The following is a 17714-nucleotide window of genomic DNA, read 5'->3' as shown; positions in this document are numbered from 1 at the left end:
TCTCTTTGCAAAAAGCCCTAGGAAGGTCCCGAAAATATGGGCCGATGACAGTGACAACTCTATCAAGGCTTGCCACGTGTAACACATATTGACTAGGTCAAACCCTAGTTGCAGCGACATGGTCTCCAAGTAACACATTTTATGGAAGCTTCTAGAAGTTTTCGCATTCTTATCACGAAGTCAACATATGGTCGATGTTGATCGGGTCTGCCTAACCCGATCCAAATCAAACCCTGCTAAAAATAAAATTTTCTCAACTCTTAGCGGCCAAAACAATGTGTAAAGTGCGCATAAATAACGCCATTTCACGAACCTAATGTCTCGCATCATCAACCGGTTATGCATGCTTATGGGCTTGGTCCATTCTTCAATCTTCACTAAAGCCCTTGAAGATTTAAGGCAAAGAAATCAATATATACCCACTAATAGTTCTTCCTACCACATATGTTGGATAATGGGAAACTTGTCAATTTGTATTTAAACCATTAAAATTCCAACAAAATGTACGACGTTCTATACTGTTTAGAATATTTTGTCAACGTTGTTTCGGAAAAATGGCACAATAGCTTTTTTTGTGTGACCATTACTTGCAATTATCCAAAATTTCCAGCTCCATCAAGTATGTAGAAGTGATGTGTGTTGACGTTTTTGTCTTCTCAAGAAGTAATGATTCTAAAGGGAAAAGGTATAACATCGTTAAGGGTTTAACGGGTAGTTTGAAGCCACACCATCGAAGGTAACCGGCTAAAAGAAAGGTAACCTGATAAATATCAACTATGAAAAAACCTTTGGAAATTCAAAGCTTTTACAAAAAATTATAGATATTGGGATAAATCCAAAAAAAAAGGCAAACATAAAGCTTTTTGTGTCATTTTCTCTACCCATTTTTTTCTAATTAAAAATATTGGGAAATACTGTTTTGAGTTCACAAATTTTCTTTTTAGTTACTATTTACTAACATATCAAATATTTGGAAGAGTGCGATCAAACTATGTATAGTTATTTAACAACAGTCAACAAAGCATTGAAAAACGAATGTTGGATCTAACGAGGCAAACAAACCCAACCCTACCGTCACCTACAACTTAAGACTCTTTCAAGAAAAGACACTCATTTGATGTTACCATCTAAATAATTGCATGTTTGGACTTTCATTATTTCCGCTTCAAAACAAAGTATTGTCATACTATTTTCATTTCAAAAGATATATAATATTGATTGTTATACTCTTTAATAAGATTCTATTTAATTCGTCTACAATCTGTCGAATATCTTTTGTGAAAAGGAAAAAAATGAATAGATCAAATAATACACTTTTAACGCATAAAACTTATACAATGTTATTGTATGCATCATCGTATCTTATCTTATGTGCGTACATTATTTGTCAATCATACGCACCGTAATAAAGAAAAAATAAATAAATTTGTGGATGAAAATATTAGTCCGTAATTATAGAAAAAGAAAATATATATATGATGAAAGTTCAGCGCATCGAACAATTTCTAAAGAGAAATAATACGTATACAACATTTTTTTGGCATACACAAGAATTTATACTTTTTAGAGAATTATACAATTTATATACTGTATAACCCTTTAAAACATGTTGTGTATGACAAAATCACAAAAAGTTGTTGTATACGTATCAATTCTTATTTTCAAAACGATTAGGGGTGTTGGTGGGTAAGGGTAAGGGTAAGGACGAGGGGTAGGAAAGGAGAAGAATAACGGTGGTTTTGCGGGATTCCGACTCGTGAAACTTTGACAATCTTAATTTTCCCGGCGAACTTGAGTGTGGTTGGGTGTTTTCTTGAGAGAGAAGAGGGAAGAACTGTTATATAAGGGAGGAAATGTTAGCAGCTCATTTAACTCAACATGCCAACAAAAGTCAGGTGGTCAACCAAAGTCAATGCAAGTCAAAAAATTTAAGTGGCTAGTCAAACAGCTAACATAGGTGGCGTGCGAGCCGCATGAAGGTCGCATCTAGCATGCTTCTCTTTTTTTTTTTCAAGTTCACAGAAAAGAGCAGAAGAAATTTTCTCAACCTGTTCGGGCCGCACAATGGTTGCACGAAGGCCGCACGTACTAAAGCTGAAGAATGGTTAAGTGTTGAAAACATCTACGCGGGTTGCATGGTACCCGCATGCTGGTCGTACGAGCTGAAGAGTGTTGGAGGCTACCTTCTACGCGGGCAAGGAATGGACTGCACAATGGTCGCACAGACACCTCACGCGGGCCGCATGGACACTAGGCCAAAATCATGTGCGGGCCGAACAACCTTCTGCACTTCAAAATTTAAAATTTTTCTAAAAACTTGATTTTTGGCCAAAATGATTCCCGCAAAGTCCTGGTTTCGAAAAATTGACAAAAGTTTGGAACAAAGGCAGGAATGCAGGTTGAAATTTTTCAAAAATGTTATTTTCAAAATCTCAAAAACGTTTTTTTAAATCATTTATTGGATTTGGAAAAGATAAAAGCACAATGCTTTCCAAAAATGTCATTCTTTAACGTCTTTGGCGAGACGTCCTCCAATCTTTGCTTTAACACCTCAGGACATCCAAATGGATGATGTCTAGCGTATTTGCATTGAAACCTTCATGGAATGGTTTCAAATGGTGCCCATTGACCTTGAAAATTTGTCCCGTTTCTTCACTTTGAATCTCCACCACTCCATGATCAAAGGTCTTGATCACAACAAATGCCATATCCATCTTGATCTTAACTTTCCCGGAAATAACTTCAGTCGTGAATGGTAAAGCAAGACCCTATGTCCTGGTTCAAAATGCTTCTGAGTGGTGGATTTTTCATGGAAAAGCTTTGTTTTCTCCTTGTAAATCCTTGAGTGTTCATAAGATTCATTTCTTAATTCTTCTAACTCTTGAATTTGAAGCTTCCTAAGTCTTCCCGCTTCATCAATGTTGAAGTTGCATTGCTTGACCGCCCAAAATGCACGTTGTTCTAGTTCCACGGGAAGATGACATGGCTTTCCAAAAACCAATCTAAATGGAGACATGCCTATCTGGGTCTTGTCAAGTCTTAAACTCCAATCCTTTCTCGTTGGATTCACTATTTTCTCAAGGATGGATTTGACTTCCCGATTCGAAACCTCCGCTTGATCATTCGTTTGGGGGTGATAGGCGGTAGAAACACGATGAGTTACATTGTACTTCTTCAATAATACATCCATCATCTTGTTTCAAAAATGTGTCCCTCTATCACTAATCAAGGCCATAGGCACACCAAATATCACAAAAATAATAGACTTTAAAAAATCGATAACCGTTTTGGCATCATCTGATCTTGTGACTTTGGCCTTAACCCATTTAGAAACATAATCAACCGCGAGTAAGATGTAAACGTTGAAAAATGACATGGGAAATAGGCCCATAAAATCAATCCCCCATACGTCAAACTTCACAAACAAGGATTGGATTTTGTGGCATTTGATTCTTTTGAGAAATATTCCATGTTCTTTGGCACCGTTCACAACTTTTACAAAATAGATAACAATTGCGTGTCATGGTTAGCCAAAATAATCCACATTCAAGAATTTTTCTTAAAGTTCGATTAGGTCCGAAGTGTCCCCCACAAGCAAGTTCATGACAAAATTGCAAAATGGATTAATGTTCTTGTTGGGGTAAACATCTCCTAATGATTTGATCGGGATAATGTTTCCACAAATAAGGTTCATCCCACACATAGTATTTTGCATCACTTTTTAATTTATCTTTTTGATCACGTGTGAATGTGTTGGGATACCTTTTGTGACAAAAAAGTTAAAGATACCGACATACTAAGGAATAGATTGAGTAAGGGAAAAGAGATGCTCATCCGGAAACTCGTCTCGCAACGGGAGAGGAGTTTCATTTAAAATGATCTGTCTTAGATGATCGGCAACAAGATTTTCGCATCTCCTCTTGTTCCACATTTCCAAATCAAATTCTTGTAATAGTAAGATCCACCGGATGAGTCTTGGCTTTGCATCTTTCTTTGTCATCAAGTACTTGAGAACCATATGATTCGAATACACAATGACTTTGGTACCAAGTAGATATTGCCTAAACTTCTCCAAAGTGAACACTATGGCTGATAGCTCACTCTCCGTGGTAGAGTAGTTGCTTTGAGCATTTTCTAGTGTTCGTGATGCATAGTAGATCACATGAGAGGCTATTCCATTCTTTTGACCCAAAACAGCGCCTATAGCATAGTTGTTTGCATCACACATGATCTCAAAGGGGAGATCCTAATTTGGTGCTTGTATGATGGGAGCGGATATAAGCAACTCCTTGAGCTTGTTAAAAGCCTATTTGCACGCCTCATTGAACTCGAAATCAACTTCCTTTTGCAAGAGTTGGCACATTGGTCTTGTTATCTTTGAAAAGTATTTGATGAATCTTCGGTAGAAACCTGCATGGCCTAATAAAGAACGAACTTCCCAAACACAAGTCAGGTAAGGTAAGCTTTGAATAACATCAATTTTAGCTTTATCTACCTCGATTCCTTTCTTTGACACAATGTGGCCCAAAATAAGACATTAACTCACCATAAAATGACATTTTTCAAAATTCAAAACCAAATTTGTTTCAATGCATCTTTTCAAAATCTTTGTGAGGTTGGTCAAACACTCTTGAAAGGAGTTTTTATATACCGTAAAGTCATCCATAAAAATTTCAATTATGTTTTCGACATATTCCGAGAAAATACTAACCATACAACGTTGGAAAGTGGTCGGGTCATTACACAATCCAAATGGCATTCTCCGGTATGCAAAAGTGCCAAATGGACATGTAAAGGTTGTCTTTTCTTGGTCTTCCGGTGCCATCGGGATTTGGTGAAAACCGGAATACCCGTCTAGACAACAATAATGAGATTTCCCGACCAACCTTTCTAAAATTTGATCAATGAAAGGCAATGGGAAATGGTATTTTCTCGTGATTGAATTGAGCTTTTGGTAGTCAATACATACTCTCCATCCGTTTTGCACACGGGTGGAGACCATAATACCTTTGTTGTTTCTCAACCACAGTGATTCTCGTCTTCTTTGGTAGCACTTGCACCGGGCTCACCCACTTGCTATCCGAGATTGGATAGATCATCCCCACATCAAGAAGCTTCAATATTTCTTTCTTCACAACTTCCATCATAGGCGGATTCAATCTTCTTTGTGCATCTCGTCTTGGCTTGCATTCATCCTCCATCAAAATCTTATGCATACAAGTGGAGGGGCTCAAATCCTTGATATCCGCAATCATCCAACCCATGGCTTCTTTGTGTTCCTTAAACACCTTGAGGAGTTTTTCTTCTTCAAATTCGGTTAAGTGAGTGGAAATGATAACCAGAAGAGTCCCGTTCTTTCCCAAATAGGCATACTTCAAGTGTTGAGGTATGACTTTCAATTCCAATTCCGGTGGTTGAACAAGGGAAGGTGGTAACTTTGTATGAGTTGAGGGCAACTCAACTTGCTTGACATCGAATCTTGTGGATTTCTTCACTTCCAAATTTGACCAACTTTTCAACTTCCGGATCTAGATAATAGAGCTTCAATTTCTCGGCTAGCTTCCCAAAATCGAACCCTTTGCTTAGAATCATCTCCAACATGTCACCATTAGTCAACTCAAACAAATTTTGGGTTAGTGGTTCAACAACATCAACAAAATATAAAGATGAAACATCACTAGGATATCTCATAGCATCATAAATATTAAAACTTATTGTTTCACCATCAAATTCCATTGTTAAACTACCCGCATACACATCGATCTTTGTCCTGGCCATTTTCAAAATCGGCCTTCCAAGCAAGATTATAGCCGATTTGGAGGAAACTTGTTCCTCTAAATCAACCACACAAAAATCCACCGGGAAGACCAATTGGTTCACTTTCACCAAAGCATCCTCTAAAACACCTCTACGAAAAACACTTGATTTATCCGCAAGCGAAATTATGACACCCGTTTCATTTAAAGGACCAACATTTCACGGTTCATATACCGAATAGGGCATGACATTAATAGAAGCACCAAGATCAAGCATGTCACTACTAAAAGTAACATCCCCTATTTTGCAAGGAATCGTAAACATTATGGGGTCTTTGCATTTAGGTGGAATTTTTCTTTGTAAAACCATGGATGCATTTTAGTTCATTGAAATGTTTTCATTCCCTTTCAGTTTTCTTTTGTTTGTGCAAAGTTCTTTAAAAAATTTTCCATATCTAGGGATTTTTTTGATTGCATCGAGCAAAGGAATGTTTACCTCCACCTTTCGGAAGGTGTCCAAGATCTCTTTCTCCTCCACATTCTTCTTTGAAGTTGCAAGTCGGGAGGGAAATGGTGGTTGAGTGGCTGTTGGAGTGACTAGAGGGGTAATCTTCATTGGAACTACAGTTTGTGCATAATTCTTGACAATAGGATCCTCAATGAGAGCGATCTCTATTTCTTCCTCATCTTCCCTTGACTTCTTCCTTGAGCTACTCTCTCCGGTTTGTTTACCACTTCTCAAGGTTACAACATTGACATTTGGATTCTTTTCGGTTTGAGAAGGTAGTTTGCCACAAGACTCCAATTTTATTAAGGATGTAACTATATCTCCCACTTGTGCTTAAAGGTTGGACATACTATTCCTTGTATCCTTTTGGAATTGTTGGGTGCTAGTGGCAAGAGACTTGACAATGTCTTCAAGAGACATTACGGGGCTATTTGGTTAGGGTTGAGGAGGTTGTTGGTGATGATGTGGAGGGTGTGGTTTGGATTGATAATGGGGTGGTGGATGTTGGTAATAGTGTTGTTGTGGTGGGTAAGAAGGTCTAACCAATGCATTTTGAGGCAATGGTCTTGTGTTGTAGCTCATATTGGGATTTGGATTCCAACTTGAATTGTGGGCATTTTGATAACCGGATGGTTTGTTGTGGTAGTTTTGGAATTCTCCCGTGGCATTAACATGATCCACATCTTCTTGAAGAATGGGGCACATATCCTTGTGATGTCCCATTGTTCCACATATTCCACAAACCATCACTTGTGGAGTTTGTCCTATGGCTAGCTTTTGGACAACGGATGATAGATCTTTAAGTTGAGATTTGAGGCTTGATTTCACCACTTCATTGATATTTTGATGCGTGTCCGTTTTCATGTCTTGGCAGGGGCCAAAGTGTTGGTAATTTGTGGCTATGGTGTTGAAGAGTTGTCTTGTTTGTTGAGGAGTTTTACTAAAGACATCTCCACCACTTGAGGCATCAACTAGTCTTCTCTCCATTGGTAATAATCCCTCATAAAATGTTGAATGAGGAGTTGTTTGGAATTTGGTGTTGTGGACAACTATAACACAAGTTGTTGAATCTCTCCCAAAAGTCATGGAAAGTCTCATTGTGACCTTGGTGGATTCCACAAATCTCATCTCTAAGACTTGAGACTCTTAAGGCAGGATAGAACTTATCAAGGAAAGCTCCTGCCATATCGGTTCATGAGTTGATTGACCCCGATGGAAGATAAAATAACCAATATTTTGCTCTATCGGCCAATGAAAAGGGGAATGCCCTTAATTTGATTTGGTCATCGGTTGAACCTTGTGGCTTCATGCCAGTGCAAATAATGTGGAACATATTTAAGTGTTTGTGTGGGTCTTCATTCTCCAATCCATGAAAAGTTGGAAGGCGATGAACTAAGCTTGATTTCAATTCCGAACCTCCTTCCAAAACGGGGTAATTGATATCGGTTGGAATTTGTGTGACATCGGTTTCCATCATTTGTCTTAAGGTTCTTTCGGGAGATTCTTCTCCTTCCGCCATTGGAATTTGGTTTATGTTGGGTGGATTTTGTTGTAAGGGTGGTGTTTCGGGAATTTCTTGGCGAGGGTCGGGGCTAGAATCGGGTCTACTTCGGTTTTGGTGTCACTAGAGGAAGCAGTTTCAACCTTTGGGTCCCCGTTAGGGTTTGAAGTTTGACCAAGTTCTATTCTCTTTTCATTTGCAAAACGTCTTGCTTCTTTTTCAATTTCCGGATCATAGATCAAAGTACCTATACGTTGAGATCTAGGTATAGAGAAATAAATTGTTTAAAAATAAACCAATCCCTAATAACGGCGCCAAAATTTGGTGGTTATCGAGGCCAACAAAATAAATAACCCTAAATCTTGTACACTAAAATAGTTGATGAGAATAATGCGCTATAAGATCGATAGATTCTAAACAGATAAACAATATTAATCTAGTAAAGAACACAAGAATGGATCAAATGGTGTCGAATGATTAATATCTCACACCTCAGAAGAGCTCGATGAAGAACTTCGACTGTAGAGGTGTGCTAGGGTTACAATGCAATAAGCTATTAATTAAAACGTTAACCTTAAAGCTATACATGAATGCATAATATATAAGCTAACCCTAATGATAATCCACGGTTGGACAGGCCCAAACCGGGAATACAAAAAGGACCGAACTACTAAGGCACAATGGCGCAACCCCTTAAACCCAACAATCTCCCCCTGTGCACCTATTGAGGCGAGAGACTACTTCGGTTGAGTAACTTTAGTCTTCCTCGCGATCTTGAACAGCCTGGGGATGATGGCAAGAAGAGTTTGACGGAAAAGAATATACCACCGAAGCATATCAGTAAACATCCTTTTATCGACTTTGCTGTTCTGATTACACCCGTGTATAATATCCAGAATATGCTCCAAGCAGGCGGTGGAGAACAGGTGTTTGTCAATAAGAGCGAACAGACATTTTTGTCTTTCGCCCCTAGTGAACATGACCGTATGAAACTTGGGGTCAATTTTACCCTTAATAATCACATTGACATCGCTTGCCCTCCCTATTGGCTTCACAGTGGGCTTCTTATGTATGGCAGAGGCGATTTCCTGATCCATCTTTGCGACTTCATGAATATAGCACACGAGCATTCGCTTGATGTGATCTATAATAGGCTCATACTCCTTTTGATTAGTCAGCAAAATGTTGTTAAGGAGAATCCAATCATGAGGATTCAGGTTCGGCAGATCAGCCAGGGAAATCATATGAATCGAGCTATCAGAGCCTCGGGTCACTTTGAACTTTATGTTGATGAACTTCCCTGCTGAAGTGGGTTTCAACACCTTGACCGTTGTGATTTTCTGATTACTCCAGGTCAGGTATTGCGGCTGAGCAAACTCAAGATAATACTCAAGCAGATCCCGATCAACCTTCGGGTCTGGGGAAGGTATACCAGCCGTTAACTCAAAACAATGAAAAATGAATGCCTTTCGGGTGATTGGCATATCAAACTGTGAGTCCTTGGAATTCTCAAGCCCAAAAGAAAGGACCGGTTCGAGCCAATGAGTGCTTGGTGCATCGATTACCTCCCTCTGAAGCGTTTCCATAGACCACTCAGGAAACATAGACTTCCTTTGTTCTAGCACTTCATTCGCTTTCCTCTCCTTATCAAGAAGTTCCTTCTCTTTTCGAATCTTCGCTTCAATCTCTTGATCACCGGGCTTGACTTTAAGACTTTCAGATTTGGAAGCTTTTCCTTTTGTATCAGTGTCATCGTCGTTTTCATCCTCATCATCATCACCAATCTTTTTCTTACGCTTGTCCTTCATACTGCCCGGAGCTTCATTATCCTTCGGCTCAGTAGTGACTTTCGGTTGTGGAGGTGGTTGAGATTTGCCCTTGCCCTGAGTAACACTTTCTCCCCCTTGTTTCGGAGGGACAACTGGCTCCGGAACACCCTCAATTCTGCTCCAAACATCCAGAGCAAGTCTCAACTTCTCAGCCAAGTGGCGTCGAATTGAGATGGTAAGAATCGAGTCATGGGCTTCCAAAAGGTGTAGGAGAATGGAATGTACATCACCAACCAAACTTTTAATTACCTCACGCTCAGATTTTAACTCTGCAATCTCCTTGTTTGCAGCCTTGATCTTGAGATTCTGAACTTTGAGCTGAGAAGTGCGCTTATCCAGCTCATCCATAATTTTGTTTTCGACAGCAAGCTCAGCTTCGAGTTGAGTGAGACGAACATCAACTGAAGTGTGAAGCTTAGTGTTAGCAGACTGAATTGCTTGGCGAGCTTCCTCAAAATGTTTCTTTTCGGCTTCTAGTGAACGCGTAAGATTATCAACCGAAGCATTTATTGTCTGAGCATTCTTCTGAGCAGCAGCTTGGAGAGAATCAAGAAATAGCTGTGCATCCGAAACTAGTTTTTCGACATTTGCGGTCGCCTGCTTGCAATCCTTGGTGGAGGCTTCGACTGCAAGTGAAGCTTTCTGACAAGTGGAGGTTGAGGCTTTAATGGCTTTAACAGCATTAGTGATGGAAGTGTCATGCTTTTTGCCAACAGAGCCTTGATTGCTGCTTCTGAATATGCACTTCCAGAAGAGGAAGAGAGCAGTTGGTCAAGTTTGTCATTCATGGCCTTGAGATGCTTCTTCGTAACAGGAGCGTTGTCATCATCATCACTATGTACTCGGTAAGGACTGAAGTAAACAAAGTCGAATTCCATGTCGTCACCGCCAAGAACAAGTTCAAATTCATGTGAAGGAGGTGGGGATAAAGGTGCGGAGGTAATTGGGGGATCAGAACTGAAAGTAGATGCCCCCGTATCAGATACGTTGACACGAACAGGAGGTTCAGTTGGAGAAGTAGTAGTGGTAGTAACTGTAGTGAACAGTGGGGTTGGAATTGGAATTGAGGTAGTAGTGGTGGATGAGATGGGTGGAGGAAAGGGAGCAATAGTAATAGGAACCGAGTGTGGAGGAGAACGAGGAGGTGAGTTTCGGTTACTGTCATTAGATGGTGAGGGTGGAGGCGAATTACCTCTAGGTGGACTTTCGGTTCGAGTAACTTCGTCGTCAGTTGACTCGGGGTCGTGCTGTGTGTTAGAGGGAACATACTCAGAGTCACTGGAAGATGGGGAAGGAGACTTCGGTCTTTGAGCTTTTATCTTGATCTTTCGTTTCTTTGGAGCAGTAGGCGCTGCTTGCTCAGACTTGCGTTTCTTGGGAGTAGAAACTTTGGAGGATTGACCGTCCTTTTCCCCTTTTCTATCAGGCTTCTTCCCTCTTTTTACTGGTTTGTCTGCAGCGTCTAGCGAGCTTTGCATTTCTAGAGTAAGTTGCCGTGGACCTGTAGGTGTTAGCTTCTTGTACTCATTGATTACCTGGCTTTCAGGAGAACACATCTGTACATTGACTCCGGAATTGAACCAATGAAGAGAAAATTGGAGGGATCTGAGACAAGAATCCGCGTCGTGTGGAAGGTAGCAATCGATGACTTGAGTGAATCCGCCATTGTTGGAACATGAAACTTTGTCATCGCCCAATTAGTGACTAAAGTCCAAAACCGAGCACATGAAATTTCTGAGTGCCTTGAAGAAGAACTTATACTCTGAACCAGTTCGAGACCATATGATTGACCCATAATCCATGTTAACCCCATGATACAGACCATATAGAAGGGTCCTGAACGCCCTGCTTGTTCCATCTGAACCTGCAACTCTCTCCGATAAACCCTTGGAGAGGAGAGTAAAGAGTCCGTTCCACTGAGGAGGAAGACAAGATTTCTTGAACTTAGTGACAGTGGTGAGAAGCTCAGTGTACCCCATATCATAAAACATCGTGAACAGCTGAGTAGCAGTAATGGAATCAGGGTTAATCATAGAATCGGCGACAGCAAGGTGTAGCAGCAAACAGAACCTAGCTTTTGAAATCGACGTCTTTTGATTGGCGATCTCAAAGAAGATACACTCCTTAGCTTTATCGTAAACAGCAGTGGAGTAGACGTGAGAGAGCATCGACATTAGAACACATTCAACCTTTGTGAGAGCAACCACCAGTGGGGAATACTTGAGACATTCAACCACATGAAGCATGTACGAATCGTAGACAAAAGGGTTTAGTTCGATGATCAGATTCTGATTTGGCTTGATCGTCAGAAGAGATGACTGAGCAGTTTGTTCGTAAACCGAGGAAGATTCAGCCATTGTTGCAGGTGTGAAGAAGAAGATGAACAGTAGAAAATCGCCGATTTGTTCTTGAGAGAGAGAGTGGAGAATTGGTAAAGTAACCCAAGAGGTGTGAGAAAACCTTTTATACCATCGCCAGGAGAGAGAAAAATCCACAGTAATGATTCGACTATCTTCTAAATCGACGCCTGAAAAAGCGTGATTTGACAGCTGGGTTTTCCGAAAAAGACGTCATCAGGCGTGATATTAGGTGCCGTTTCAAATTCACGCGCCTTTCCATCCTTATCTCCTGTTCAAATTTTGAACCGTTTCAAATTCATGTTGACTCATCCTTATTATATTTTTATTATTAAAATAAATCAACGCCACCATAAAGAACCGAAGCTATATGTCTGAAAATAGCTTATTAGCAACCGAACCAGAGTTTGGAAAAATCGTAAAGATTTTCGTGCAAGATAGTGTGAAAGATAAAGAAATAAAGCAAAATTTATGTGGGATATTAGTGATGTCAATCAAGACATGAAGCACTAGATCACGTGCACGAATCTCTTCCTTCAAAGTCAAGAGAGACTTCGAAGTGCTTGTGTGGTTCCCCGTGAAAACACGATCAAATACTTGTTAAGAAGCATTGAAAGGCATCTTTTGATTATAAGGCTATTGATGGTGGTTTAGCTTCAATCCATGCTTTGGTTCTTGACATAAGACCGAAAGTGGACGAAGTACTTGTGAGACCGATGTAGCCTGTTAAACAAGTAGGTTTGATGAAATATTCAGTGACTTGATTTATTTTAGAAATCTCAAAAAAAAAAAAAAAAAACTAGATCTTATAGGAAGAAAACATCTTGGTGTTTAGACAATTTCATAAAGATCACTCAAAAAGAAAAAGAGATTTCAGGTGACATTCCACAAGAGTGGTTTCGTTAAATCATGGGTGAGAGCTAGAACGTTTGATTGTTCACCGTCAATTCATTAGTTGTTTTGGATTTTGGGTTTCACTCAGCTCGTGGTAGAACGAAACTAAGATCATGAACACAAAAGTTGTGTAACCATAAACCTTAGTGGTAATATCTGAGAGTCTCAAGGGTTACGTTGATGAACCGAAAGCAAATGGAGAAATGAGTGGAGGTGGTTAAGGAACCGAAAGTACCTCTGCTATACGAAAAATGACAAAGCAGACAACTCTTTACTCAATATGAGAAGAGTAAGGTAGCTCATGACTTGAGTGATTTAGCAGCCTGATTGGGAAGAGACGATTGGTGTTTATCGAATCATTAAGACTTCACTCAGAGTTTTGGAGGCTTCGGTCTACATGCAGCAGCATGCTTCTAGGGATACCTAGCTTAGTACAAAGATAAGAATGTTATACCTGCCCCAACATCATTTTGTGTCGCATCTGTGAACTTGAAACATGATAATAATTGAGAGAGAATACTAAAACAAATAAAAATATTTTTGTAATTTTGGATTTTTAGAAATTCTGAAAAATAAAATAAAATTAAAATTAAAAAATAAAATATTTTGGATTTTTGTAATTTCTGAAAAATAATAATAAAAACAGAAAATAAAATATTTTTGGATTTTTGTAATATCTGAAAAATAATAAAAACAGAAAATAAAATATTTTTGGATTTTTGTAATTTCTGAAAAATAATAAAAACATAAAATCAAATACCATAGTAAAGCAAGCGAAAGGATAAACAAGATATACAACCGAACCCAATCCTGAGATAAGATGAAGCGAAATGGACCGAGCGTTAGGGTCAACTCGGTTCCTAAAAATTATAGAGCCGAAATAGACCGAGCGTTCGGTTCATTTCGTTTCCCGAAAAATTCAAGAGCCGAAATAGACCGAGCGTTCGGTTCATTTCAGTTCCCGAAAAATTCTAGAGCCGAAATAGACCGAGCGTTCGGTTCATTTCGGTTCCCGAAAAATTCTAGAGCCGAAATAGACCGAGCGTTCGGTTCATTTCGGTTCCCGAAAAATTCGCGAGCCAAAATAGACCGAGCGTTCGGTTCATTTCGGTTCCCGAAAAATTCAAGAGCCGAAATAGACCGAGCGTTCGGTTCATTTCGGTTCCTGAAAAATTCAAGAGCCGAAATAGACCAAGCGTTAGCTCTATTTCGCTTGTACAATTTTAATAGAAGAAAGGGGTTTTGGTACAGACTCATCTTCCATCATTCCCAAGCCTTGGAGTATCTTATTAAAGCTTGCTTCAGGTAAGGCCTTGGTGAATATATCAGCCAGTTGATCAGCAGATCTAATGAAATGGACTTCGATATTACCATCTTCAACATGATCCTTGATAAAATGGTATCTTAGTGCAATATGTTTTGTCTTGGAGTGTTGCACTGGATTGTGACATATTCTAATCGCGCTTTCAGAGTCACAATAGAGGGGAATCTTCTTCATGCTTAGGCCATAATCCCTAAGTTGGCTTTGAATCCATACAACTTGTGAAGTACAGGATGCTGCGGCGATGTACTCAGCTTCGGCTGTAGAAAGAGACACGCAAGTTTGTTTCTTTGATTGCCAACTGACGAGTTTAACATCAAGAAATTGGCACCCGCCAGTAGTGCTCTTTCGGTCCAGACCACATCAACCAAGATCAGCATCAGAGAAGGCTTGAACGAAGAAGCCGAATTTTGCAGGATACCAGAGACCGAGAGACGAGGTTCGCTTCAGATACCGAAAAATATTCTTCACAACCATCATGTGAGGTTCGCGTGGATTAGCTTGAAACCTGGCACAATAACAGACAGAAAACATTATATCTGGTCGACTAGCTGTCAGATACATTAAGGACCCTATCATTTGTCGATAGAGGGTCATGTCAATAGCCAGTTTTTTCAGAGAAGGTGTTAACTTCGTGCCAAACGCCATAGGAACCTTCACTTTTGATTACCCCATCATTCCAAACTTGGCAAGCAAAGTCTTCGTGTAAGCCTCTTGATTAATAAAAATGCCTTCGGGTCCCTGTCTAATATTCAGTCCAAGGAAAAAGTTAATCGGACCCATTGCGCTCATTTCAAATTTAGTCTCCATCAACTTCCTGAATTCAGCTGTTAAGCTAGGATTCGTGGAGCCGAAGATGATGTCATCGACGTAAATTTGAACAATCATAAGGTGGTCACCCTCTTTCTTGCGAAAGAAGGTTGGGTCAACTGAACCTTGTTTAAACTTTGACATTTTTAGAAATCGAGTTAATGTTTCATACCATGCTCTTGGTGCTTGCTTCAGAACATAAACCGCCGTGTCCAGAATGTAGCAGTGATCTGGATACTTCTCGTTCACAAAACCTGGTGGCTGCTCAACATACACCGTTTCTTCGAGTTCCCCATTCAAGAAAGCACACTTGACGTCCATTTGGAAAACTTCAAAGTTTTTGTGTGCAGCATACGCCAGAAAGATTCTTACTGATTCCAACCTTGCTACGGGAGCGAAGGTCTCTTCATAGTCTATCCCTTCTTCCTGACAATATCCTTTCACCACTAGCCTCGCTTTGTTGCGAATGACATTACCCTCTTTATCCATCTTATTTCTGAAAACCCATTTTAATCCAACAACTGATGCATCCTTTGGGGTAGGAATCAGTCTCCAAACTCGATTTCGTTCAAATTCATGGAGTTCATCTTGCATAGCTTGTACCCAATCGGAGTGATCAAGGGCAGCATTTACCATCTTCGGTTCAATTTTAGAGAGAAACGAATTAAACATGTAGAATTCTACTTGAGAGAATAAAGCAGTTTGCTTCGCCTTCATTTGAGAGCGTGTGAGAACTCCCTCAGATGATTCACCAATGATTTGAGTTTTAGGATGATCTTTTGTCCATTTTATGAGAGGAGGGTAATTTGGATCATAGGCAGGATCCAGCTCAGCATTAATTTCTTCTTCCAGTTCTGACAGATCGCCTTCGTCATTTGCATTTTCATTCTCCCCCTTAAATGGTGAATCGAATCCCATGTCAGAATCTTGATTCTCCCCCTCGAATGGACCTTCATGGGTTGGGGTTTGTGATGGATTCTCCCCCTGGAAAGGCATGTCGGTTGTTTTTGGTGTAGACGAACCCTCCCCCTGGATTGTAGAGCTTTTATTTGGAGGGTAATTTGAAGCTGGACCTTTGCTAGATTCTAGAGGTTCGCTTGTAGGTTGCTTCTAGGATGGATGTTGAGGCTCGCTACCCATGTCTTTTGTAGCTTCGTCGATAATCTTCTTCAAGTTGTCGATTTTGTTATCAGCTGCTCTCGCTTCTGAGTGAATCACCTTCTCTGGTTCATCAAAGAGCAACATGTACTCTTCAAACAGATTGGAAATGGGAACCGAGACTTGACCTGATTCGGGAAAGATTTCCTCCGTTGGACTTTCGGTTGTTCGTATTTTCTTCATGTAATTGTCATCAAAAGTAACATAGTAAGTTTCTTCAATCTTCTTCGAGCGTTTATTCAGAACCCTATATGCTTTTGAAGTAAGCGAATAACCAAGAAAGATCCCTTCGTCTGCCTTAACATCAAATTTGTTTCGATTCTCTTTGGAGTTGAAAATAAAGCATTTTGAACCGAACACGTGGAAAAACTTTACATTTAGCTTGAGATTATTCAAAATCTCGTATGGAGTGATGGAAAATCGCTTGTTGAGGAAGGATAAGTTCTGAGTGTAACATGCAGCAGCAACTGCATCAGCCCAGAAGTATAGTGGAAGAGAAGCGAAGCTCAGCATGGTTTGGGTGGCTTCATATAAAGAACGGTTTCGCCTCTCAACGATCCCATTCTGTTGTGGAGTATAGGGAGCAGAGAAGTTGTGAGTTACTCCCTTTTCAGCCAGAAACTCTTCAAAGTCTTTGTTTTTGAACTCTAGCCCATTATCGCTTCTTATATTTCTTACCACCTTTCGCAGCTGCAGTTCCACTTGCTTGATAAAAACCTTCAGCTTGGGAGTGGCCTCTGATTTCTGTTTAAGAAATAAAACCCAGGTGAAGCGAGAAAAATCATCTACAATAACAAGTATAAACTTACTACCACCAAAGCTTTCGATAGCCGAAGGACCACATAAGTCGATGTGCAGTAGTTCAAGAGGTTCGATGATTTTTGTATTGATACGAGAAGGGTGACTCTTTCTCCTTTGCTTGCCCATCTCCCATGCTGCGCACAGGTGTTCTTTGTCAAATTTGAGAACAGGAAGTCCACGCACGTGATCACCAAGCACCAGTTTATTAATATCTTTGAAGTTCAGGTGCGATAGTCTTCGATGCCACAATCAACTTTCATCTGAGTTCGCCTTCGACAGCAAGCATATTGCTGGCTTTCCTTTTATCGGGTTGAGATTTAGAGGATACATCTCCCCTTTGCGCTCAGATTTCAACAGCACTTTCTTAGTTTTCTTCTCAATTATTTTTCTGAACCCTCATCGTCGAACGAAACCTTCAAACCGGTTCCCACAACAAGTTGAGAAACACTGATGAGGTTGTGCTGCAAACCTTCTACATAAGCTACTTTTCGAATTGAAAATTCTCCGTTTGTAATCATCCCATATCCTTTTATCGTGCCGTATGAGTTATTCCCGTATTTGACACATCCACCATCCTTAAGGGACCGAAACTCCCTAAGTTATTCCCTCCTTCCAGTCATGTGACGAGAGCAGCCACTATCAATATACCATTCGTCGTCAAACTGCTCGTCACTGATAACCTGCAAAATTAAACAGATTTAGGAACCCAAAGTCTCTTGGGCCCTGGTGAGTCTTTTATAGAATATGGAATTGCAACTGAAAGATCAACCATATATGTT

General features: G+C 40.0%; 1 protein-coding gene across 1 annotated transcript; it reads right to left on the bottom strand.

Moving 5' to 3' along the window:
* Positions 1-2692: 2692 nt before the first annotated feature.
* Positions 2693-3190, bottom strand: LOC145158001 (uncharacterized). The gene has a single exon (XM_079076968.1). The coding sequence runs from the start codon at positions 3188-3190 to the stop codon at positions 2693-2695; it is 498 nt and encodes a 165-aa protein (XP_078933094.1).
* Between the last annotated feature and the right edge of the window lie 14524 nt (positions 3191-17714).

This window comes from Lactuca virosa, chromosome 2 (genome assembly GCF_052849685.1).
Source record: "Lactuca virosa cultivar CGN04683 chromosome 2, Lactuca_virosa_CGN04683_v6, whole genome shotgun sequence".
NCBI classification, from domain to species: Eukaryota; Viridiplantae; Streptophyta; class Magnoliopsida; order Asterales; family Asteraceae; genus Lactuca; species Lactuca virosa.
Note: the sequence above shows the minus strand (reverse complement) of the source record. Positions and strands in the feature narration are given on the sequence as shown.

What these genes read in the sequence shown, in the direction of transcription:
- LOC145158001 (XM_079076968.1), bottom strand. Translation starts at nt 3,190, where the DNA reads ATGGATGTATTATTGAAGAAGTACAATGTAACTCATCGTGTTTCTACC.